The sequence below is a fragment of the Phodopus roborovskii genome, unplaced genomic scaffold (genome assembly GCF_943737965.1).
Source record: "Phodopus roborovskii unplaced genomic scaffold, PHOROB, whole genome shotgun sequence".
Classification (NCBI taxonomy): Eukaryota; Metazoa; Chordata; class Mammalia; order Rodentia; family Cricetidae; genus Phodopus; species Phodopus roborovskii.
This window is the reverse complement of record NW_026126598.1, coordinates 5092470-5117076: the sequence shown is the minus strand read 5'-3', so window position 1 is coordinate 5117076 and position 24607 is coordinate 5092470. Positions and strand designations below refer to the sequence as shown.

Genomic DNA, 24607 nt, shown 5'->3' with positions numbered 1-24607 from the left:
AGGGTCACAACAATAGAAAGGGTGAGAACCACTGCTCTAGTTGAGTAGTGACTTCAGAAACTTGCTGGCATGAAACGCTGTGGCTGTTTCTTAAAGCCCGTCTGCTTTGAGTTAGTCATGTGTGTAAGTGAAGCTTAGCATCTCCAAGTGAAAATCCTTCCCTCCTCTTCCTCTTCTCCTTCTCCTCTTCTTCTCTTTCTCCTCCTTGTCCTCCTCCTCTTCTTCTTCCTCTTCTTCTTTTTCTTTTTGGTTGTTTGGTTTTTCTTTATGTAGCCCTGACTGTCCTGGAACTCACTCTGTAAGACCAGGCTGGCCTTGAACTTGGAGATTTGCCTGCCTCTGCTGGGATTAAATAAATAGAAGGCATATTCTAATGTGTATGGCAGGGAATAATCAGAAGCCATTTCCTCAAACCTCCTTTTATATCTCTTCTTTTCTCTCAGGGCAGCATGGTCAGAGAAATGTTATCACTTACTAGAGACTCTTAACCAAACATGGTTCTCTATTTTGCAATAAACAGGCCTTGCTGTGTGTAAACTCTACCTGGTCTCATTGCTGGAGCAGAGACAGGCGCCTTGGAATGTGAAGAGACAAGAATCAGGAACCATGTACCCAGGTAGGTAGGAATGACACGAGAAGACAGACACATGAGAAACCACGCTTTCAGATGGGGACTGGGAAGTTTTCAGGAGACCCTAGAGCTGAGTTTACAGATTATTTTGAGTTGCCTGCCATGTGGTTGCTGGGAACTGAACCTGGGTCCTCTGGAAAAGCTACACATGTTCCAAACTGTTGAGCCATCTCTCTAGACCCAGTACAGGTTATACTTTGTAACCTTTAAATATACAAATAACAAATTAAAACAATAATAATGTAAAACCTATCAGCTACTCCTATTTCTGTGGACTGGGACCATCCTGACACTAACTGCATCACTGAACTATGTAGAGTTCATTAGAGTCCTTCAAATAGATTTTTGTTTTATGCTTTCTGTAGGGTTTCATTTTTATATTTCCTGTTAGAAATGTTTGCTCATATTTCTGCTTAGGACTCCTTGGGCTTGGGCTGGAGGGGGCAGTCTGTGGTTGAGAGTGAGTCCTGCTTGTGAGAAGACCCAAATTTTGTTCTCAATGTTCATGTTGGGTGGTTCACAATTTCCCATAATCCAGGGCTCCGTTGCTCCCGTCTGGCCTCTGCAGGCACTGCACTCAACATGTAAATACCTGTACACAACAAACACATGCATACATTAAAAAAAAATCTTGCCGGGCATTGGTGGCGTACGCCTTTGATCCCAGCACTTCAGAGGCAGAGACAGGCAGATCTCTGTGAGTTTGAGGCCAGCCTGGTCTACAGAGCGAGTTCCAGGACAGGCTCCAAAGCAATACAGAGAAACCCTGTCTCAAAAACCAAAAACCAAACCAAAACAAAACAAAAAAAATCATTAAAAAAATATTTTATAGTCTCTTCTCTGGTTGACTATCTGAAGTAATACGATCTTGTTGATACTGAAATGACTATTTAGGTTTAGGGTTAGTCTTTCCATTCTGACCTACTGTCCAAGTATATCTGTTATCTCTTCCTCTGTGGCGCAGGATGTACTGACATTCCCTATCAGGGAGCCTTCAGACAATTCACAAATATATTCATTTGTTCGTCTTCTTTTCTCTCCCAAGAGAGCAGACAGACGTGGCAGGTTGTTTTTGTTTTGGGGTGTTGGTAGGGTGCTGTTTTCAGAAAAGAAGAGCTGTGATTGACGAGGGAAGTAACAGGCTTTTCAGTGGGTACGGCGGGGAAATGGAGAGGTCATTCTGTTTGCTGTTCTGCTGTCTGGAGGACATGTCTGCTGGCCATGGTATTGAGGTTAGATCCAGAAACAATTCACCTTAGTGTAGTAACTGAGGGGATTTGTTATGTTGATTTCTTGCAATTGTTTCTTCTCATTATACCCTAGGCTCTTGACAAAAGCAGGGCAACCCCCCCCCATTCCAAAATATGATAAAAAGATGCAGAAATTACGGCCTTGACAGTTTGTACTAAGGAAAGATAGAAATGTAGCAAGGCTTCAAATATCAATCAACCTTTACTTGACACCAAAATTTTCTCACCAAGCAAAACCCTCCAAATGTCAAAAATGTGACAGAGGCTTCAATAATATTTCAACAGGGTTTCTCTGTAGTTTTAGAGCCTGTACTGGAACTCTCTTTGTAGATCAGGCTGTCCTCGAACTCACAGAGATCCACCTGCCTCTGCTTCCCAAGTGCTGGGACTAAAGGCTTGCACCACCACTGCCAGGCTAATAGCTCAACTCTAGATCAACACCAGAGAGTTCATATAGGAGAGAAGCTCTATGAGCATCAGTGAATGTGAAGGCTAGAAAATATTGTACAGTCAGAATGTGGCAACCGTGTACAACCCATTGCCAACTGAGAGCAAGAGCATACAGCATCTCAGAAAAATCACTGTTAAGAAACTGTATGTTTGATTAAATGTCCACAGCATGTTTGGAAACATAACTTTCCTCTTAACTGAGAATTGGGTAATTCTTTGAATGCACCTGCTCCATGCTTTAATTAAGATCTTGAACCATTGAAATGTAGCTGGACTGAACTTTGAACCAAGCATTCCTTTGGAAAAGAGATTTGAGAGCGAAGAACAGATTTTAAAGAGGGTTGTCTTTTTGAAGGACTCATTATTCTGTCACCAGCAAATTTGTTTTCTCTGCACCAAAATATACAGCTTCAACATTCGTTGATGTTCTGGTTTGCTGTTGCTGTTTGTTTATTTTGAGACAAGGGTTCACTGTGTAGCCCAGGCTATCCCTGTAACTTGGTGTGGAGCACATGTTCACCTTGCACTTCCCGTGATCTTTCTACATGCTGAGCCTACAGGTGTGAACTTCTGCTCTCAGCTAACCACCGTCAATTCTTTCCTATGTCCAAATGCAGATACAGGTACTTAGAGAATCCAGTATATGTGTAATGGAAATAGGAAAATCACTAATGAGGCTTGGAAATAACGGTAATGAAATAGCTTTAGGCATGGTTGAAATTGTATGTCCTCTTTTCTCTCCAGAAAATCTTTGTGACAGTAATGACTCTGAAAAAGCCTTTGATCAACACACAAAACTTAGCATCCATCAATGTGCGCATAGCGAAGAGGAGCCATACAAACAGAAAGACCGTGGCAAAGCTCTCATTGACGATTCAGCTTCTGATCAGCATCACAGGATACACAAAGGAGATTTGCCCCACAAATGTAAAGATTGTGGTAAAGCCTTTAAATACCGCTCAATCCTCTACCAACACCACATAATTCATACTGCTGCGAGACCCTACAAATGCAAAGAATGTGACAAAGCCTTCAAGAGAAGAAGAAACCTTACACAGCACCAGCTGACCCATAAAAGAGAGAAGCCATACAAATGTCAGGAGTGTGGCAAAGCCTTTACTACGCATTCTACACTTACTCAGCACCAAACAATCCACACTGGAGAGAAACCCTACAAATGCAAAGAATGTGGCAGAGCCTTTAAATATAATTCAACCCTTACTCAGCACGAAGTCATTCATACTGAAGCAAAACCCTACGCATGTCTGGAATGTGGCAAAGCCTTCAAGAGAAGTCACACCCTTAGTCAACATCAGATCATCCATAAAGGAGAGAAACCATACAAGTGTAAAAGATGTGGGAAGGCCTTCAGTAAACACTCATCTCTTACTCAACACCAAGTAATTCACACCGGAGAGAAGCCCTATGAATGTAAGGAGTGTGGAAAAGCCTTCAGATACCAGTCAACCCTGACTCGACACCAAATACTTCACACTGGGGCGAAGCCCTACCAATGTCCAGAGTGTGGCAGAGCCTTCAATAACAGTTCAACCCTCACTCGACACCGGGTTATCCACACGGGACAGAAACCCTACAAATGCCAGGACTGTGGCAAAGCCTTTTACTGTTCCTCATTCTTGATCCAGCACATGAAAACTCATTTTGAAGAGGTTCCCTACAGATGCAAAGAGTGTGGCAAACCCTTCAGGCTTTCCTCACAGCTTATTCGACACCAGAGAATCCATACCGGAGAGGAACCTTACATATGTAAGGAGTGTGGCAAAACCTTCAAATACCACTCAAACCTGACTCGACACCAAATACTTCACACTGGGGCGAAGCCCTACCAATGTCCAGAGTGTGGCAGAGCCTTCAATAACAGTTCAACCCTCACGCGACACCGGGTAATCCACACGGGACAGAAACCCTACAAATGCCAGGACTGTGGCAAAGCCTTTTACTGTTCCTCTTACCTGATCCAGCACATGAAAACTCATTTTGAAGAGGTTCCCTACAGATGCAAAGAGTGTGGCAAACCTTTTAAGTGTTCGTCACAGCTTATCCGACACCAGAGGATCCACAGTGGAGAGAAGCCCTACATTTGTAAGGAGTGTGGCAAAGCCTTCAACTGCACTTCCTACCTTACTAAGCATCAGCGAATCCATACTGGGGAGAAACCCTATGTGTGTAAAGAGTGTGGCAGAGCCTTTAACTGTTCTTCCTATCTCTCTAAGCACCAGAGAATTCATACTGGAGACAGACTCTACGAATGTAAAGAGTGTGGCAAAGCCTATCACTTTTCCTCACAGCTTAACCGACACCAGAGGGCCCACACCGGAGAGAAGCCCTACATGTGTAAGGAGTGTGGCAAAGCCTTCAGCTGCTCTTCGTACCTTAATAAACACCAGAGGATCCATATTGTAGGGAAACCCTATGTATGCGAGGAGTGTGGCAAAGCTTTTAACTGTTCTTCATACCTTGCTAAGCACCAGAGACTTCATACTGGAGACAGGTTATACAAATGTAAAGAGTGTGGCAAAGCCTATCACTTTTCCTCACATCTTAACCGACACCAGAGGGTTCACACCAGAGAGAAGCCCTACATGTGTAAGGAGTGTGGCAAAGCCTTCGTTACGTCTTCCAGCCTGAAACGGCACCAGGACACGCATATGCAAGTGAAACCCAACAGTGGAGAGAATTTGCCCAAGCCTCGATAGTGAGGTATTTGTCACTGGATAGTTCATAGAGGAGAAAAAAAAAACCCTACACATGGAGTTCCAGGTTTTAACAACTGCTGAATCTTTTCTTCACACCAAAAGGTTCATACATGCAGGAGACACTACAAGTGTGAGAGACTCAGCAAAACCTTTAACAGGTGTGTAGCTGTTATCCCATTCTAACTGATCCACAGTGGAGAACAATGTACAGATGTGACAATATGGCCTGGCCTTTGATTACAGCTCTTATTGGACAGTAGCAAATCCACAGTGGAGAGCACTGTCCTATGTGTAGCCATCAGAAGAGTTAAAAAGTTAACAAAACTTTTACTAATACCTCAAATCTTTTCTTGAAGACAACCCATGGCTCAATAAACCTCAATGTACATAAAGAATAGTCACAGCACAGAACTCTTAGGACTATGTAGAATGTGGCCAAACTTTGAGCTTCTGCTTATCATTCATCAAGCCCTTGGGCTACTTTCTGAGAAGTTTTAAACTGTTTTCTCCAGAGAGCATAAAATGGATTTTGAAAAACCGTGTATATTACGTATAAGCTTTATTTTAGTACATACGTGGAGTGAATGGAGTGAAGGTTCTTGTCTCTCATATGTATTGCTTGACATGTTATTTTGTCACAAAGATTAGACCACCTTTCTGAAGTACATACAAAACAGATCTTAGTAATATTTTGTTGAGGAATAGTGAATGACTGGTAATACTTTTTTTTCCCCCAGTTTTTAGGAATTAGATGACTGGTAATTCTTTTCCTTCAAATAGATGTATAGATTTGAAGATTTTCTTTTCTTTCTTTCTTTTTTTTTTTTTTTTTTTTTTTTTTTTTTTTGGTTTGGTTTTTTGAGACAGGGTTTCTTCTCTGTATTGCTTTGGAGGCTGTCCTGGAACTCACTTTGTAGACCAGGCTGGTCTTGAACTCATAACAATCCACCTGTCTCTGCCTCCCAAGTGCTGGGATTAAAGGTGTGAGCCACCACCGCCCGGCTGAGGATTTTCTTGCAAGTGATATTTTATTACATCCTTTATGTAGTTACCAGGAATTATGAGGGATGTGAAAGTATAATAAAGTGTTCTAGCTTTCTGAATCTTAAGTTTTTAATAATTTTTTTATCATATGTTTTTAATCTACAAATCACCCCTTAGTTATACAAAGAACACAGAAACGGTATTCATTTGTGTTGACTGTGACATACAAATCACAATCTAGTGATAAACTTTAGGAATAGGACTACAGAAACTCCATGCTCCGTGGATAACAGTTAAGAGTAAAAGGAAATTATAGAAACCAAAAATACTTTTAAGGGAGTAGAAACCTTGATTTTTTTGGGGGTGGTGGTGGGTGGAAATAAAGACTATTTTGTCTAAATGTGACTCATCTTAAAATTTCATGATTCTTAGTTTAGAATAGTTACTTCCTGGTTCTACTTCTGTCAGTCAAGAAAGACATGCATGAGTTCAAGTTTATGACTTTGTTTCCGTAACCATTTGTTGGCCCTCCTCTGAGCCAACAACCAAAGCTTCAGGAGTGCAGCTGTGCCTGCTGGCAAACGCTTATCGCAGCTGGGTTTGTTGGCTGAGCCCTCATAGGAGAAGTGTGATCCTGGGACCCTCATCTAAGTTGACTGCACTCTATATTGTCTGTTGTATGCAGTTTTGCCCTAATTGCATGTGATCATGAGGAAGGGCTCAGACGTATAGGCAAGGGGGAATGGCGGAGAGGCTTCTTCTGTGTTGCTGTGTAAGTAAGTCCAATAAACTCATTGGTTCTCCAGAGTGACCTTAGATGAAATAATACCTCTGGTTGATTGTTGTTGGCTCTTTATGAGAAGGGATACTTTTGTTTTGTTTTCTTTTGGTGTTTTGGTTTTTCAAGACAGGGTTTCTCTGTGATATAGTCCTGGCTGTCCTGAAACTTACTCTGTAGTCCAGGCTGGCCTCAGACTCACAAAGATCCGCCTGCCCCTGCCTCCCTCTGGGAAGGGATTTTAGCAACACTGGTGTGTGTGTGTGTGTGTGTGTGTGTGTGTGTGTGTGTGTGTGTGTGTGTGTGTAGAGAATAACATTGTAGTGGCAAGATCTGGACAATGCTCAGGGTAGTGGGACACCTGGGGCAGGAGCTGTTAGTGGGGGAAGTTCCTGGATGGCAGTCTTCTTGGAGGTGGTATGGAGTGGCACCTGCCTGGTATGTGGGGTCCTCCCGGAGGGTGTGCTAAGGGTACAGAGACACTTTAAGAACAGATGAAGGATTAGAGTTGTGGTGTCTAGTCTATGTCAGCTTGACACAAGCCAGAGTCATCTGGGAAGAGGGAACCTAGGTCAGAAAATGCCCCCACCAAAGTGGCCTGTTTATGCCTTCTTGACTGGTGATTGGTGTGAGAGGAGCTAGCACAATGGGCAATGCCACACCTGGGATGGATGTCCTGTGTGCTATAAGAAAGCAGGTTGAGGGCTGGAGAGATGGCTCCGCAGTTAAGAGCACTGACTGCTCTTCCACCGGACATGGGTTCAGTTCCCAGCATCCATATGACAGCTTTTAACTGTCTGTAATTCCAAGATTGAACACCCTCACACAGACATACATGCAGGCAAAACAGCAAATGCACATGAAAAATACATTTTACAAAAGAAAGGTTGCATCAAGGCCAACCTAGTCTATAGACCGAGTTCAGGACAGTCAGGGCTACACAGAGAAACCTTATCTTGAAAAAATCAAAAACAGAAAAGAAAGAAAGGGAGAGGGAGGGAGGTTAAAAAAAAAAAAAAAAAGGAAGAAGGCAGGAAGGGGATTGCAAGTCAGTAAGCAGCTCCGCAGCACCCCTCCATGACCTCTGCATCAGTGCCTGTGTTGAGTTCCATCAATATGCATAAATGATTGTTGTCAACCTTTCTGGTAGATTTTAGGAAGTTGCTTTCTACTTCTGTTGCTGCTTTCAGTAAGTAATACACATGCATTATCTGTGTCAGCGGCTTTGAAGAGTACATAACTTAAAATGCTATGCATTTAGCTTGTATTGTAGAAGTTGATTATATGGGAAATCCAAGGCAAGCAAGCAAGGTTGATTGTTACATTTTTTTTTTTTTTTTCTCTCGAAAGCAGGTTAAACAAACAGTTTCAGTGCACAGTAGGCTCGAAGTCTTAAGTAACTTCAAGGTGTATTATTAACTCTGGCTGTGAGGTCTAGAAAAGGTGCCAGTCTCAAAGAATGTAAGAGATATTTTCAGAAGATTGCATCAGCAGTCTGCAAAAGCAGTACCACATGGATGACACTGCCAAGCTCAGCTACCAGCTTGGGGTGGACTCTGCCACTCTGACTACAATCCCAGCAGCTTTTCTATGCTTGCTAGGGTCAGAAAATTTCTTATGCTCCTTCCTTTCACAGATTGGAATTTGGTTAGGTGGTGTCCCCAAGGGTCTGCTTCCTGTCTGATGCAGAGCAGATCATTTCTCTCCAGTGGTCCTAATGTCCCATCTTAGTTAGGGTTTTATTGCTGTGAAGAGACACCATGACCGTGACAGCTCTTATAAAGGAAAGCAGTTCATTGGGGCTGGCTTACAGTTCAGAGATTTAATCCGTTGTCATCAGGATGGGGAATATGGTGGCCTGCAGGCAGACATGGTGCTGGAGAAGGAGCTGAAAGTTTTGCATCTGCATCCACAGGCAGTAGGAAGAGAAAGTGAACCCCTGGAGCTTCTGAAGCCTCAAAGCCCACCCCCAACGACACACTTCCTCCAACAAGGCCACGCATACTCTAACAAGGCCACACCTCCTAATAGTGCCACTCCCTATGGGCCTATGGAGGCCATTTTCATTCTCCTGAGTGATTACTGCTTCTTTTAGCACCTGACTTCACTGTCCTTCAAAGCTTCCTCCTGCTCAGTTCCTACCCAAGCTGCACGTTTTGTGTTTACTTTTCTCCCCTTCCTCTTTTTCACTGTGGATTTGCACCAGAGTAATCAATAACGACCATACTTAGACTCAATATCATATGGTCCTGAAATTTCCTCTGCAAAAAGAATGAGTCCATTCCTGTCTAATGTGGCCTCACACAGGTCATCAGGGCATGGGCAGAGTGGTCAGATTCTTTGCCAAGATATCACACAAATGGTCCCCAGTCCCATTGTTAATAGAGTCGTTGTTCCCCTCTGCGAAGTCATGAGCTGGATCTCCACTGTCTGCACGTCTGTCTTCCAGGCTTCCACTAAAATAAACTGTTAGGTTCTTCAGACCCTGTTCAACTACTTTTCTAATCCAAAGTTCCGAAGTCCCCCACATTCCTTCAGACGAATCAAAACAAAAGCCCGAACAACAACAAGAACCGTGATCAGGTTCTGCTTAGCAATAAGATGGTGTCAACTCAGCTCGGTAATCTGACATCGGCACCTTGTGACAATCCAATGGAACTTTATCAGGCACAACAGAGTATTGTAGTTCTGTGACATCCCCAAGAGAATTGTCATGTGAGAGGAGCATTGTGGCATTAAAATTTGGCATTATGTCACACCACCCACGGAACATTGCGATGCTGGAACTCACTCAGTACATGACAGTGGGGCATTGTAACAGTGGGAATTTGACATGACAGTGGAAAACTGTCGAGTCACAAAGCAATCCTGTGATGTCACAGGAACCACGTAATGTCACAATGCATCTTTGTGGTGTCACAATTCAGAATTTTTGCTATCGTTCAGTATCATCATGACAATCACTGTGAGGACACAATTCAGTTTTGTCATGGAAACAAAGCCTACTAACGGCACAATGGGATAGTGCAATGTCACAATCTAGCAACACCGCGAGGCTAAATTTCAACGTTTTCTTTTTCATGGTGAAATGGGCCAGTGTGGGGCCACAGTCGGGAATGATGATGTCATAGCGCAGCATCGGTGTGTCTGTCATACGACAGCAGCTATGTCACAGTGGAGTACTCCGTTATCACTTCACAAAACAGCAGTGTGACAGCACAAGGCAGGGGAGAAAAAGAAGGGCACAAAGAGGCCGCGGGGCCATGAGGGCAGGTTTGCTTTGACCCTGAGAGCACACACTTCTCTTTCAGGCTGGGGATTTTATCGGGGCCGGAGAGTGGACTGATCAAAAGGTCTAGTTTAGCCAGGCAGTGTTAATAATTAAATAGGACATGCAGGAATGGTATTGGCAGTATTGACTTAAGGAAATTGACGTTGGGAAGCTGAAATCGTTAGCCACGGTAAGGGGATGATGTTCAAGCTGCAATGGAGTTTACAGGAGATGGGGTGCGCGGTTCTGGCTGGAGTGAGACCGCCTCTAAGGTGTGTTCTTGTTCTCTCACAAGCGACCTATATGATGTTACTAAGGACATTTTGATGGCACAATGAGGCATTGTGATCAAATACAGCATTGTGAGGGTTACAATTCAACATTGTGTCATCAAAATTTGGCATTGTACTAACACAGCAGAGCACCATGACGGCATGATGTAGCACTGTGAAGCCACAGTTCAGCATTATGTTAGCACAATTGATCATTACAGTGTCAAAGTTGACCTTTGTGATGTCACAAGGGAGCTTTGAGCTACTTAACATTACCCTGAGGGACTATGACATTTCATGGAGTGTTGTCACATCACAAGTGGGAACTGACATGACCCAGCATGTAAAAACATCTTGATGCTGCATCTCAGCCATGTGATGCCAGTGTCGCACTGTGGTGGCATTAGATTATAGTGATAGAATAGTGAAACATTTGGATGCCACAAGTCAGCACTGTAATGATGCCAAATGCAACACATAGAACCACATGATCTGTCGATGGCATGGTGAAGCGTGGTGATGACACATGGCAGAACAGTGATAGACTGACTGCAGCATAGATGCCAGAATGCAGGTGTGTGAAGACATAATGTAGGGTTAGAACGTCAAAATTCAGCACTGTGGTGAGACAATAACAGTTTTGTGTCATTGTCACATATTAGCACAAAGGAGCATTGATGGAATGACTTAGCACTAAGATGATATAACGAAGCATTATGATGTCACAATTAAGCATTATTATGGCATAAGGAGGCACTGTGTTAGCCAAAGATATTGTCATGGCAAAACAGAACATTTTTAAGGACATTGCATCGAAGTGATGTCCTAATCCATCACTGTGACATCATGAACAGCATTGTGGTGGCAAAATAGAGTACCGGGACAGCACCGTTGATCTCGGGAGTGGGTCTTAGTTAAGGTCACCATCACTGGGATGAAGCACTTTGACCAAAGCAACTTAGGAGGAAAGAGTTTGTTTCGCTTATGCTTCCGCGTAATTATTCATCATCAGACGAAGTCCGGACAGGAACTCAGACAGGGCAGGACCCAGGAGGCAGGAGCTGGTGCAGAGGCAGTTTCTCAGTTGAGGCTCCCTCCCCTATGATGATATTAGCTTGTGTCAGCTGACAGAAAACTTGCCAGCACACACACAGTACAGTAGTGTACTATCACGGTGGTGTATTGTGGCGTTACAATGGACCATTCATATAACGGAACATAATGATGGGGTGATGGAGTATTGTGGTGGGATAACGTAGCATTTCATGTATGACCATTGTGCTGGCTAGTTTTATACCAACTTGGCACAAACTAGAGTCACCAGAGAGGAGGGAGCCATAATTTAGAAAATGCCTCAATAAGGTTGGGCTATAGGCAAGCCTGTAGAGCATTTCCTTAATTAGTGATTGATGGGGAGGAGGAGCCAGCCCTCTGTGGGTGGGGCTATCCCTGGTTTTTATAAAGAAGCTGTGCAAGCTGTGAGAAGCAAGTCAGTAAGTAGCATCCTCCGTGGTCTCTGTATTAGTTCCTGCCTCTAGGTTCCTGCCCTGTTTGAGTTCCAGTCCTGACTTCCTTCAGTGAAACAGAAGTGTAAGCCAAAAAAAAAAAAAAAACCCTTTCCTCCTCAGCTTGCTTTTGGTCATGGTGTTTCACCACAGCAACAGAAACCCTAATAAGACAAGTTGCTACCAGAATAGTGGGGTACTGCTGTAACAGACCTGACATGTTGTTTTGGGGAGGGCTGTGGAAGAACTTTGGAACTTTGTGTCACTGACTGTTCAACGGTGAGCTGTCCTGTCGGGTCCTGGGAGATAAGAATGTTGAGAGCAATCCTGGCTTGTGAAGGTTCAGAGAGAAGCAAAGGTTCTACTGAGCCATTTGTGTGAAGAACCTGTGGTTCTGGTCAGCTGCGGCCGAAGAATCAGCTTTGATAAACAAGAGACCAGAGCCACTAAAGTAAAACCTTTGTTTTGCCGGGGTAACTGATACTGGTCACCTGGAGCTGAGAAATCAGTGATGACTGAGAGGTGACATCTCCTGGGAAGTGTTTCCTGAGAGTCAGCACACAGAAGCTGTGCCCCAGAGGTGGCCAAGGTTGTCCCGGGTGCTGGCAGCTGAGCTTGCTAATGTGTAAACCGCACCAGGTGGTACTGGTTTTGAAAGCACGAAGGGGCCATGGAGAGCAGCTGAGCTTTGGCCGTGAGAGGAGGCGAGGCCACAGGTGCAGGTGCAGCCTCGGTAGCTATTGAAGAGGTCAGGCGGAGAAGCTGAGGCGTGGCACCATGACGAGAGCCCAGGAGATGCTATCGGTGAAAGTGCAGCCCAGTTGCACGGAAAGAGCCCAGCATTTTGGGGATGCCAGTACCATGAGATGACCATCAAGAACAGCGGCGGTATGGAGTGGAGGCTGCCTGAGCCCAGAAGACAGCTGTGTGCGCTGAGGGGCAGAGACGGAGAACTGACCCTTGGAGGAGCCCAGGAGATGGTGAGTGAATCCCAGATATTGAATATTAAGTTATTTAAAGTTTTGGTATTTGATTTTGCTTTATTCAGATTGTGACCATGCCCTGGTTCTCCCCTCTTGAAGGAAGAAAGTATTTAATTTATTTTTGATTTGACAGGAGCCCACAATTGAGAGACTTTGAATTTTAAAAGGCGTTGGATTTTTAAAAGACTGGCTTTGTTTTTGTTTTTGTTTTTTTTTTTTTTAATGGTTTTTCCAGACAGGGTTTGTCTATGTAGTGCTGGCTGTCCTGAAACTCAGACCTGAAAGATAAACGGGAGGAATTCAGGAGCAGGCCTAGGAAGAGAGGAGAGCTTGCATCTGTAATTGGGGAAATGTGAGGTTTAGCTCTGGGGAGGGGGGAGAGGAGTTGGTGAAAGACCAAAGTGAGGAGATGCCTAGAGGAACATGAATGAGATGCGTGGTGAACCGGTAGAAAGAAGACATTGCCTTTGAAGACAGAAATAGCACTGAGTATTATAAATAATTCTACCTTTCAGAACGGTATTCAGGCTGCCGTGTGAACAGCATGCTTTTTGTTGTTGTTTTTAAGGTAAGGTCTCTTCTGGGCGGTGGAGGCGCACACCTTTGATCCCAGCACTCAGGAGGGCAGAGGCAAGCATATCTCTGAGTTCCAGTCCAGCCTGGTCTACAGAACAAGTGCCAGGACAGGCTCCAAAATAATACAAAGAAACCCTATCTCAAACCCTGACCCCCACCCCCCAAAAAAGCTAGACAAGGTCTCACCAAGTTTCTCAGGCTGACCTTGAGTCCAAGATACGGCTACTGTCACTGTTACTTTCCAAGCAACTGGAATTAGAGAAAGATCATTTTGAGGGCAAATGTTTTTGTTATTTGAGTGAGACATGCTGATGGCATAAGTGAAAATCTATCTTGAACAGTGGGTTGTGATCCCATATGGCTTTGCAGATCCAGGTGGCCTTGAACTCATGGCGCTGAGATTAAAGGCTGGCTGAGACTGGCTTTTTTAAACCGACAAATTTGTTTTAGGCATTTGAATTCTTCCTTCCTTTTTTTTTTTTTTTTTTTTTTTTTTTTTTTTTTGATTTTCAAGACAGGGTTTCTCTGTGTAACAGCCCTAGCTGCACTGAAACTCTCTCTGTAGACCAGGCTGGCCTCATACTCACAGAGATCCACCTGTCTCTGCCTCCCCAGTGCTAGGACTAAAGGTGTGGGCCACCGACGCCCAGCCATTGGATTCTTAAGACTGTGGAACTTACACAATTTGGAGTATGGAGTATTTTATATTGTGATGTACCTATTAAGATCTCGGGAATAAATAAGAGAAGGTTGTGGCTTGATAGTGATGTTTGTGTGTCAAGTTGACAATGGGTCATTCGTTCTGGCTAGTTTTATGTCAGTTTGACACAAGCTAGAGTCACTGGAGAGGAGGGAGCCTCAATTGGGGGAAAAAAGCCTCCATAAGGTCCAGCTGTAAGGCATTTCCTTAATTAATGACTAAGGGAGGGCCCTTCGCGTTATGGATGGGGCCATCCCTGGGGAATAGGTCCTGGGTGCTATAAGAAAGCAGGCTGAGCAAGCCAGGGGTGCAAGTCAGTGTGCAGCACCCCTCCATGACTTCTGTATCAGCTCCTGCCCGAGGTTCCTGCCATGCTTGAGTTCCTTTCTTGGCTTCCTTCAATGATGAACAGATCTGGAAGTGTAAGCCTCATCAACTTATGTCGGGTCATGGTGTTTCATCACAGCAACGTAACCCTAAGACAACCATTTTGTCATCTTCTTGTTTTTTTTTAAACATCAGAACTGATCGTTGTGATGTTACAGCAGGTACTAGGATGACAAAATAGAGAACTGTCATATCACAATGGAAATTGGGATGTCAGAATTGAGCATTATGCTATCACAATGAGGCATTGTGAGGACAAAATTGGGCTTGTGATGTGACACTGACATTAATGGTGTCATCACAGAATTGTAATGTCACAATGGGATCGTGTCACAAAAGAACATTGGGTTGGCATAATGAAGTATTGTGATGTCACAGTGATGCATTGTGATGTCACAGTGGTATATTATAATGTCATAGTGGTGTATTGCAGTGTCACAGTGGTGCATTATGATGTCACATAAGTGTATTGTGATGTGACAGTGGTGCATTATGATGTCACAGTGTTGCATTGTGATGTCATAGTGGCATATTGTGATGTGACAGTGGTGCATTATGATGTCACAGTGGTGCATTGTGATGTCACTGTGGTGCATTGCTATGTCAATGATGCAATGTGATTTCAGAGTGGTGCAATGCGATGTCACGGTGGTGCATTGTCACTGTTGCACCGTGACATCACAATTGAACACTGTGATGTAACAGTAGATATAAAAATGGAGCATTATAATGTCATAATTCATGTTCTGATGGCACAAGTGAGTGATGTGATGTCACAAATCAATATGATGGCACATTGGAGCATTGTGATTTAACAGTGGAGCATTCAGTAATCAAAACTGTCCTTTGTGATGTCACACAACAGAGTATGGCTATGTAACAATGAAGGACTGTTGGTGACACAATGCAGCACTCTGGTGGAAGGTGTGTGCAGTGGCACAGTAAAGAATTCTGATGTCAGAATGGGACACGGTGATATCAAAATTCAACACTAATATCAGAATTCATACCTTTATGATATAAGTGTGCACTGTGATGTCACAATAAGTATTCTGATGCCTCAATGGAGTACCGGAGTGGCTGGCACACAGAAGCATTGTAATGTCACAACTTAGCATTGAGATGGCTCAATATAGGGTTGGCAGAGGCAGCAGCACTGTGATGACTTAATGGATCTTTGTGGTGACACCTGTACCACAGTGGTGGCACAAGACTACACTGTGGTGTGAAAACTGAGCACTATGGCGTCACATTTCCACACTGGACTAATTATGACCAACACAGCTTATGAAAGCATAAGCTTATGTCGGCCTACATTTCCAGACAGTTAGAATCTGTGACGGTGCAGGCAACCAGCATCAGGCATGCCAGCAGAACAGCTGACAGCCTACATCTTCACCTGCACGCATGAAGCGGAGAGAACAGACTAGAAATGGCATGTGGCTTTTGAGCCATGGAGCCATCTCTATAACTTCCTATTTTGGTTTTGAAGACAGGGTCTCACTATGTACCCTATCTGTCCTTGAACTTTTCAGCACCCTCTTGCCTCCAGAGTTTTGGGATTTCAGGTGTGGCTCACCAGTCCCTGAACCCCCCATTTCTTTTACTGTGTATCTATATATACTTCCTGACTCTCTGGGGTCACCAACTTTTACCAGCTGGGCATGGTGGCACACACCTGTAGTCCCAGGACTCTGGAGGTTGAAGCAGATGAATGGATTGTAAATTCCAGACTGTGAGACCCTGCCTTGGGAGGCTGAGGCAGGAGGATTGCTACAGTTCAAGGTTACTTGGGGCTTTATAGTGAGTTCTTAGTTAGCCCGAGCTCTAAGAGTGATCTAATACCCTGCTTCAAAATGAAACCACAAGCAATGAAATTTTGTGAGCCTATGTCCTGCTTGTTGTGTTCTGGCCAAGAACATGCCTCCTATAATGCTTGGCTGGTATTAGATCTAGAGGGGGAATTTCCTAGGGGGGGGAAAGATCTGACAATTTTTAAGATTCTTTCCCGGTTCTGTAGACATGAATTGAGATGGATTTAAGGCAATGGTCCTTTAATAATGACAGCCGCTCACAGTGGTGGTGGTTGTGGGTGGTATGTGTGTGATGCTGGATAGACGATCCAACAGCAACCAGGACAGAGGAAATCCCTTATTTTTAGCAACTTCAGAGGGTAAGGTATGCTGATACCTGAATTTAGATAGGATTGTCTGGGCTTGGAAGGCAGAGGACTCTGAGTTGAGAAGATTGATGTTTATTAGTTAGGGTTGCTTTTGCTGTGAAGAAATACTGTGACCAAAAGCACTGTGGGGAGGAAAGGGTTTATTTTTGTTAGGCTTATACTTCCCATTATTGTTCATCAAAGGAAGTCAGGTAGGAACTCAAGGCAGGAACCTGGAGGCAGCTGACGCAGAGGCCATGGAGGGGTGCTGCTCACTGGCTTGTTCCTTATGGCTCGCTCAGCCTGCTTTCTTATAGAACCCAGGACTACCATCCCAGTGATGGCACCACCCACAATGGGCTGGCTCCTCCCCCACCAATCACTAATTAAGAAATGCTCTTCAGGCTGATATTATGGAGTCATTTTTCTCAGTTGAGGTTCACTCCTCTCTGACTCTAGCTAGTGTCAAGTTCACATAAAACTAGCCAGCCAGTACAATTACTGGAGGTACTCCATAGGAGGGAAGTTTGGAAGTTAATTTTATTGTCCTGCTTGGCCTTGGAGCAGACACATGCTAGGTTAGCAGATTACAGAAAAGCACTAGATATAATATAAGGTGTGGCCTGCTGGGCAGTGGTGGTGCATGCCTTTGATCCTAGCACTTGGGAGGCGGAAGGTAGGTGCAGGCAGATCTCTGTAAGTTTGAAGCCAGCCTGGTCTACGGAGCTAGTGCCAGGACAACTAGGACTACACAGAGAAATCCTGTCTCAAAAAGGATACATACATACAATACATATATATATACATACACATATATGGTGTGGCCAATCATCTCTACATTGGTAGCCTCTGCGATCTACTAGTTGGAGACAGAAAAGTGATCATGATTGTCTGGGAGTATGGGATGCTTGGGAACTGGAGAAGGTGGTTGGTCCAGTACTAGACCATGTTTTGACTCATTTACATTCCCTCATCTAAATTCATCTCCATCGAATAGCATGAAGCTCAGGCAGAGACGGGACTTAGGAAATGCCTGGCAAAGCTCACACTGGGCAGCAGTCTAGCAGGATAGGAGCTCCTACCAACTAAGTGGAAGGGAGTGTGTGTGAGCAGCTTTCCACCCAAGGGTACTGTGTGTCATGGCCTGCAGGAGACTGAGGGTTTCAGGGGTATTACCTGTATCTTCTGGCCCCAAAGGACTGCCATCTGTGGGCATCCTTAGCTCTTCTGTTGGCCCCAAGCTGGCCCATGAGCCTGCAGCTGTCACAGGTATCACTGGCCTTTGCTTCTATCTGATGGGCTCAGTCAAACATAAATAGTAACCACTTGCAGTTGATGGGGAGGAGGGTCACAAGCCTTTTGAGACATCCCGAAGGCATGCAGAGCAGTCAAGGGCAAGCAGAAGTTCCCATTGGGTTAGAGTCTGGAGCAGAGAAAGATAGAGGACATCATAGCCCTCCAGGTCCCTGGCTTCAAGGTGAAAACCCTGCTTCCTAGCAAGCTGCCATGGCCTGGACCACACCCGGGCAGCTCTCCTGAGCCCCCGCCCCTAGCCAGCCAGCCAGCCAATCATCAGCCAGATCCTACCCCAGTTTTGTCCTCCATCTTCAGAGGCACCTCTGGTGCACTTCTGGCCACTGTTGTCTCCTGAACTAGCCTAGAGTCTTCTAACTGAAACAGAGCTAGCTTCCATTTCACAGCCTCTACCTAGCAGCTACAGGGACTTTGTGCTCACCTGGTCTTTGACAAAATGCAGAGTTCATACAAAGAAAAGAATTAAAGGTAGTGGTAATGGTGGAGGAGAGATGGCTCAGTGGTTGAGAGCACAGGCTGCTCTTCCAGAGGACCATTCCAGAGGATGATGGGTTCAATCTCCATCATCCACATGGTGGCTCCCAACTGTCTGCAACTCACTTTCCTGGCTTCCTTGGGCACTAGGCACATATGTGGTACACAGACATATATGCACAGACACAACAACAACACAAACCATAAATAATAGAGAAAACATTAATGCAGATTGCATGCAGCCAGGCACCTTGGTTTGAACCTGTATCCCTAGCACTCGGGAGGCAGAGCAGGAAGAACACAGCAGTACTCAGGCTAGCCTGAGTCTATACAGTGCATTCCAGACCATGTGGGACCATTTAGTGAGACTCTGGCTTAAAAAAAAAAAAAAAAAAAGTATCTCAGAGGCAGCAGGAGTGTGCTTTAGGGCTGAGAGCTGAGACATAGCTCTGCAATGAAAGGCTTTCTTAGCATGGGCCATGAAGGGTTAATGACCTAAAACAGGGATCCTCAGAGGATCTGAGAGACTCCTACCTGGACATAATGACAAGGACACCTGCCTTTCAAGAGTTGGGGGGGCTAATTCCAGACTCTGGAGACAGAGAAGTCCCCTACCCTGTACTGGGCTTGAAACACTCAGGGCAGTCATATCAGCCACACCTGTGTGCATCAGGACAATGGGCTTGGCCTAGACACCTTTGTGAGCATCGTCCTCAGTGGGGATTACCCTGAGACTCCTGTCACCCAGGGACAGTAGCCCCTGCTTCCTGTCCAACAATGGTAATGTAACTTTATTCTCGTTGAAATACTTTTCCTCATGTATAGAGTACACCCACAGCTTTAGGCCTTTCCCAGCTTTCCAACCTAAGTGTTAATGGTCCACACTGCCGGCTCCTCAATGGCTGGAGCTCCATGTTGGGAGATCAGTGGTGTACATGGTTCCAGGCTCTGGCTCCTAGGGTCCCCTCTCAGACTGCTCTTCCTTGGTGGGATGAGCTTCAGGTGTTCACATGTCCCTTGACTGCTGTGACAAGGACGAAGCGGAACCTCTGCCAGCTCTGCATGCTGTTGGCTTGCTGGGATTTGGGGAGATGTTTGTTACTGCCACAAAACCCTGCCCATGCAGGTTGATACGCTCAGGACGTCCTGGTGTGTCCTGTAGATAGATGGAGCTGCCAAGGTAAGGCACTCAGGAGGGTTCAGCATATGCCCAGCGTGTGACTCAGAGACCTGGCGGTCACTCAACAAGAATGTCCAGGCCAGATTTGTTCTTTCACTCATCTAGCTCCTATTAGTGCTCCGATTTAACTTCCTAACCACTGCAACTTGTTCCCAGCCCCACCCTCCATCATCTCCTTCGAGAGGTGCCAGGCTTGGGCCTCACATCCGCTGGGCATACGCTCTCTAGAGCTTTGCTGGGATTTTTTTTTTTTTTTTTTGTGCTTGCTGGGATTCAGTCCAGACATTGCCAGTCCGAGAAGCAACCCTCTCCCCGCCCCCAGCCATATTGCTTAGCTGTTGTCCGTCTTTTTACCTTGTTCTAGTTGATTTAAAATACCCGGCACCAGACCATTGGCTTGGGCGGTGAAAGGTGGGGGGAGAGTGGGGTTTCAGTACCTCTTTGACTACCCTGCTTGACCCAGACAGTATCACCACACTCAAGCACTCAGGGATCAGGGTTAGAACCCCTTTTGTAATGTCTTTTGTTTTGTGGGCAAACAGATGATAAGGTTTCGAGACATCTGGAAGTGCTAAGGGCTGGAGCCAAAGTCAGAGCCGTTTCTAAAACTTCAAATGCCAGTTGTTTAGTCTTGGTCCAGATTAGAGGCTCAGGGTTCCCTTTTGTCAGACCCTGTGTGCTGGTGTAGAAAGGCCTTGCTCTTTCTGCAGATTCTGTTATTCAGGGGCAGTGGTAGCACATCTAGGAACTCTTGAGCCTGTCTCTCAGTCTTGGGAGTTGGGATCTGAAGGATGGTGGCAATCCTACTCTGAGACAGGCTCCTTTGCCTCCCCTCAGCTGGGAGCTGAGATAGTCTCTGATGTACAAAGTTGTGCTTTCTTACCCAATATCTTGTAGCTCACGACCTGTAACCCTGGCAGCAGTCCCTTGGAAACCCTTTTGTAATTTCTTTTAGGTTTAGCGGCTAGGAGGAGTTTATTTACACATTTAAGAGTATGGCCTTGGTAAACCTCCATGGAAGGGCAGGGGATCAGCATTTAGTGTCTCATCAAAAATAGTTTTAAATCCTTGGGGCAACCTGGTCCAGGTAAAATTGCCCGCTGCAACTTCCCTTTGGATCTGTCCATTTAAAAGCAAAGATGGGTTGACTCACCCGACAATGATCCATGATGGTGGACACCTGTTTCTCAGAAAGAATCAGACTCATGAGACTCAGGGGTCCCGGGTCTCTTCACAGACAAAGTATATTCCAGGGTGACTGGCAGGGGACCTGTCTCTCTAAGCCAGGCTTAGAGAGGGTCTGAGGTTTCCCTTTGGGTTCCCTTTGATCTGGATGGGGGTCTCGGAAATGGTTAGTTGAACAATTAGGGGAATTTAGTGTTGGACCAATCTTGGTTGCTTGGTTTCTGCCTAGATCGCCAGTAATTTTTATTGTAAACCTGAGAGATAATCCAACCACATCTTTTGATTGGGGACAGGACTTTCAGCTAAGAGAGATTCTTCTGACAGAGGATGGGACACCAAAGTTTTTCTGGGTGTCTTAAGTCTAACTGGGTCTCATCATCAGAGAAGGTGTCAGTAGCTTTCAGATTATGAAAAAGTTCTTGTCTCTCAATCAGTTCTCTGTTAAATACCTTTTGAGCTACCTCTGGCAACTGGGCCCTACTTATACCTTTAATTTTTTTTAACCTTTGTAACTTTTTTCCTATTATCTGGGACCAACTGGGTGATAAAGGGAACCTTTTTAGTAGCTGTCTTTAATCTTTCTAAAATGGACCTAGTAAAAGTTGTTGAAAATCTCCTTGGCCAGTGTTGGAAAGAAGGCAAATGCACTCAGTCCAGGCTGTGTTGTCCGGCAGCAATCTCCTTGCCCAATCTGGGGATGGTTTTTCTACTTTTTTCCCCCCAGAGAATGGTAGGTTTTGAGTTTTCCCACTAAACAGTGTGTGTGTGTGTGTGTGTGTGTGTGTGTGTGTGTGTGATGGGACATGAGCCCTATCCCCCAAATCCAACAAACTGTCGGAGCAGGCACTGTATATTACTCTCCTCTGAACATAACCTCCACCTTAAGACCAGCTGGGTCTGCTTACAAAAAGACCAGCACAGCTGGCTGTGTAGACTGCCAACACCACCCTCTAGACAGAGTGAATGGGGAGGGTCACCGGGGCCTTGCTGGATGGAGTATCCAGCCATTCTTCCTCACTATGTGTATACAGTTCTGCCCTGATTTCAGGTGACTCCTGTGTCAGGGAATGGCTAGAGTCCATAGGCTAGACAAGACTAGGAGAAGGGGAGGGGCGTTAAATCCATATTGGGTACAGACTTTCCAGAATAGCCATTTTGGGGTCGTTCATACTCCTACCCACAACCCCTCACCCATTCTTTATAAATATGCCCGACAGACTCATTGGCTCCCAGGCGGGAGCTTTGAAGGCAAAAAACTTTGGTTTGTTATTGGGACCTTAAAAGGAGTGTAGGCTGTTAGCAACCCCTGGGGAGAAAATTCTCCCATCAGATACTAGCAAGCCTGTTCTGGTGCCTAGCACAGGTCCCTAATGGGCAGTCAGCCGCCCTGCCCTCATGGCAACCAGCTGTTTCTGGATAGTGGGCCCTCTGTGCAAACCCCTGAACGCTACCTAAGCTGAAGACACACCAGCCATGACCACTCCAGACAGCTCCCACCAGCCTTGGAAAGAAACACTATGAGTCTGACAAACTTGGTGAACTCTGACCCTGGAACAATTTCACCCACCCAGGCTGGAAGAGGCCTGGTAGTCCCTTCTTTGGCAGTCCCTCAGAAAGCCTGTGGTTTGGTACAAACATGGCCCTGCGTTGGTGTGAAGGGCTGCTGGGATTGGTGCACAGAGCCTTCCCGTCTCTCCTTTTCTTTCTATTTTTTTACTTTTTTGGAGGGGGGCATTCAAGACAGGATTTTTTCCCCCCTGTGTAACAGTCTTGGCTGTTGTGGAACTCTTTGTAGACCAGGCTGGCCTCAAACTCACAGAGATCCACCTGCCTCTGCCTCAGGGTTGGTGGTGCACACAGGAGGCAGAGAGAAAGAATGTGGACTGGAACAGACAAAGACAGCAACAGAGGGTACCAGGGAGACGGTGATGCAACTGGAGACAGGCCTACAGCCCGCAGCTAAGACCTGAAACCCTGGGGGTTGGAAGGAGGCTTTTGCCAGGGCATCCCTCGAAGATGGTGCCAGTGTCTTTACAAACTCATCACCCCTCGGCTTTCAGCTCTCATCCAGAATAGGAAATAGATGTTTTTACTCTCTTCAGGGTTTTTCCAGGATTCAGGTGAGTGTGGCTGGACATTGCCTAAGCATGGAAGCTGTAGCTGTTTTGAGGGTGACCTAGGCAGTGTGGCCCTGATCTCACCCCCAATTCATTTGCTTGGCACCATGGCCCGTCTTCTGTATTTTAAGGACTAAGTTGTGCTTTCCCAAATTCAGACTGGCATACTGATTCCAAGGTGGTAGTGCTGGTAGTGTTTGGTAAAATATTGCCACAAGGTGGCGCTTTTTTAAAGACAGGACCTCACTATGTAGGCTCAGCAGGCCTGGAACACACTATGTAGACAATGCTGACCCAGACCCCACCTGCCTTTGTTTCTAAGTGCTGGGTGTGCACCATTATGCTCCAAAAGACTGTACATCTTGACAACAAAAAATTATATGTCATTATGTGTAGGTGCAGGCAATGTGCACCATAGGGCACACATGAAGGTCCTAGGTCAGCATGGGGGAAGTTTGTTCCCTCCTTCCAACATGTGGACTCTGAACTCATGTCATCAGGCTTGGTGGCAGGCATCTTTACATAGTGAACGAACTCGCCAGCCCAGGGTGGTGCATTGGAGGACTCACAGTGCCCCCTCTTGGCCATGAGTGGACATAACAATGAGATGGCTCTGACCAGGCTCCCAGGCAGATAAAATTGCTACACCTTGGTGTAGTGGTGGCGCACGCCTTTAATCTCAGCACCCAGAGGCAGAAGCAGGTGGATCTGTGAGTTCAAGGTCAGTATGGGCTATAGAGTAAGTTCCAGGACAGCCAGAGATACACAGAGAAGCCCTGACCCAATCCCCCTTCCCCTTGTCTCTGACTGTAAAGGGGGAGTGGCATTGGCTGTGCCCTGGCTCTTGAAGTCACACCGGTGTGCTCTGAACTTATTCCCAGGCACAGAACACAGGTTTGCTCAGAAGGCCAAAGAAAGGCAGACGAGTCCATGACTACCCTTGTTGGGTACTGGGCCCTCACTGGTTGGTAAGAGTCTTCAGACCTTCCACAGGGTTTCAACATGGTCACAGGCTGGTCATCCACTTGAATGTAGAGGGTCAGTTTGGTCCAGGCCTCAGACCACACAAATCAGAATTGCAAGTGAAATGTGTGTGTGTTCTTTTTAGCAGCAATCTGTTGATTTTTGATGGCCCTGAGGACTCATGTTCTACAGGACACGCACGTGGCGCAGTGTGTGGCTGGAGACTGTGCCCCATCCAACAGCCTGGGGGTGAGGTAGATGTTCTTTTTTCCTTCCCACAGCCTCTATACAGGGGTTCAGCTGCAGCACACGACCCCGGAGTCAGTGCGTTGGTACTGCCCTGCTTTTCCCTCTCTGGGCGACCCCCAGGCTGCAGCAATGGAGGTAGGCAGGCGGGGTGGTTCACGATGAACTCTATGCCTATTGACTGACCATTTCACTCAAGACCAGAGGTACAAACAAGTTGTGTTGGAGAGCAAGCCCGAAGCCTTGGGCACGCTAGCCAACCCCCCCACCACGGAACTATCTCACCTGTCCAGTGTAGAAAACTTTTATTGGAGTTTGGGTTTTTAAAATGAGCGAGACACCAGCATCTAGACAGCTTCAGCCTGCAGACCTGGCTTTCACGAAGGGCTATGTGACGAAGACCCTCAGGATTCTCCTCGCTACTGTACTGGACGGCTGTGTCCTGCAGGCTGGTGGACGACAT

At 45.7% G+C, this 24607-nt stretch overlaps 1 protein-coding gene across 1 annotated transcript; it reads left to right on the top strand.

Moving 5' to 3' along the window:
* The first annotated feature begins 482 nt into the window (after positions 1 to 482).
* On the top strand, positions 483 to 5226 carry LOC127237030 (zinc finger protein 11). The gene is made up of 2 exons (XM_051205065.1): positions 483 to 616; positions 3076 to 5226. Exons 1-2 carry the CDS (start codon positions 607 to 609, stop codon positions 5046 to 5048), a joined length of 1983 nt encoding a protein of 660 aa, XP_051061022.1. The 5' UTR covers positions 483 to 606; the 3' UTR covers positions 5049 to 5226.
* Positions 5227 to 24607: the final 19381 nt, after the last annotated feature.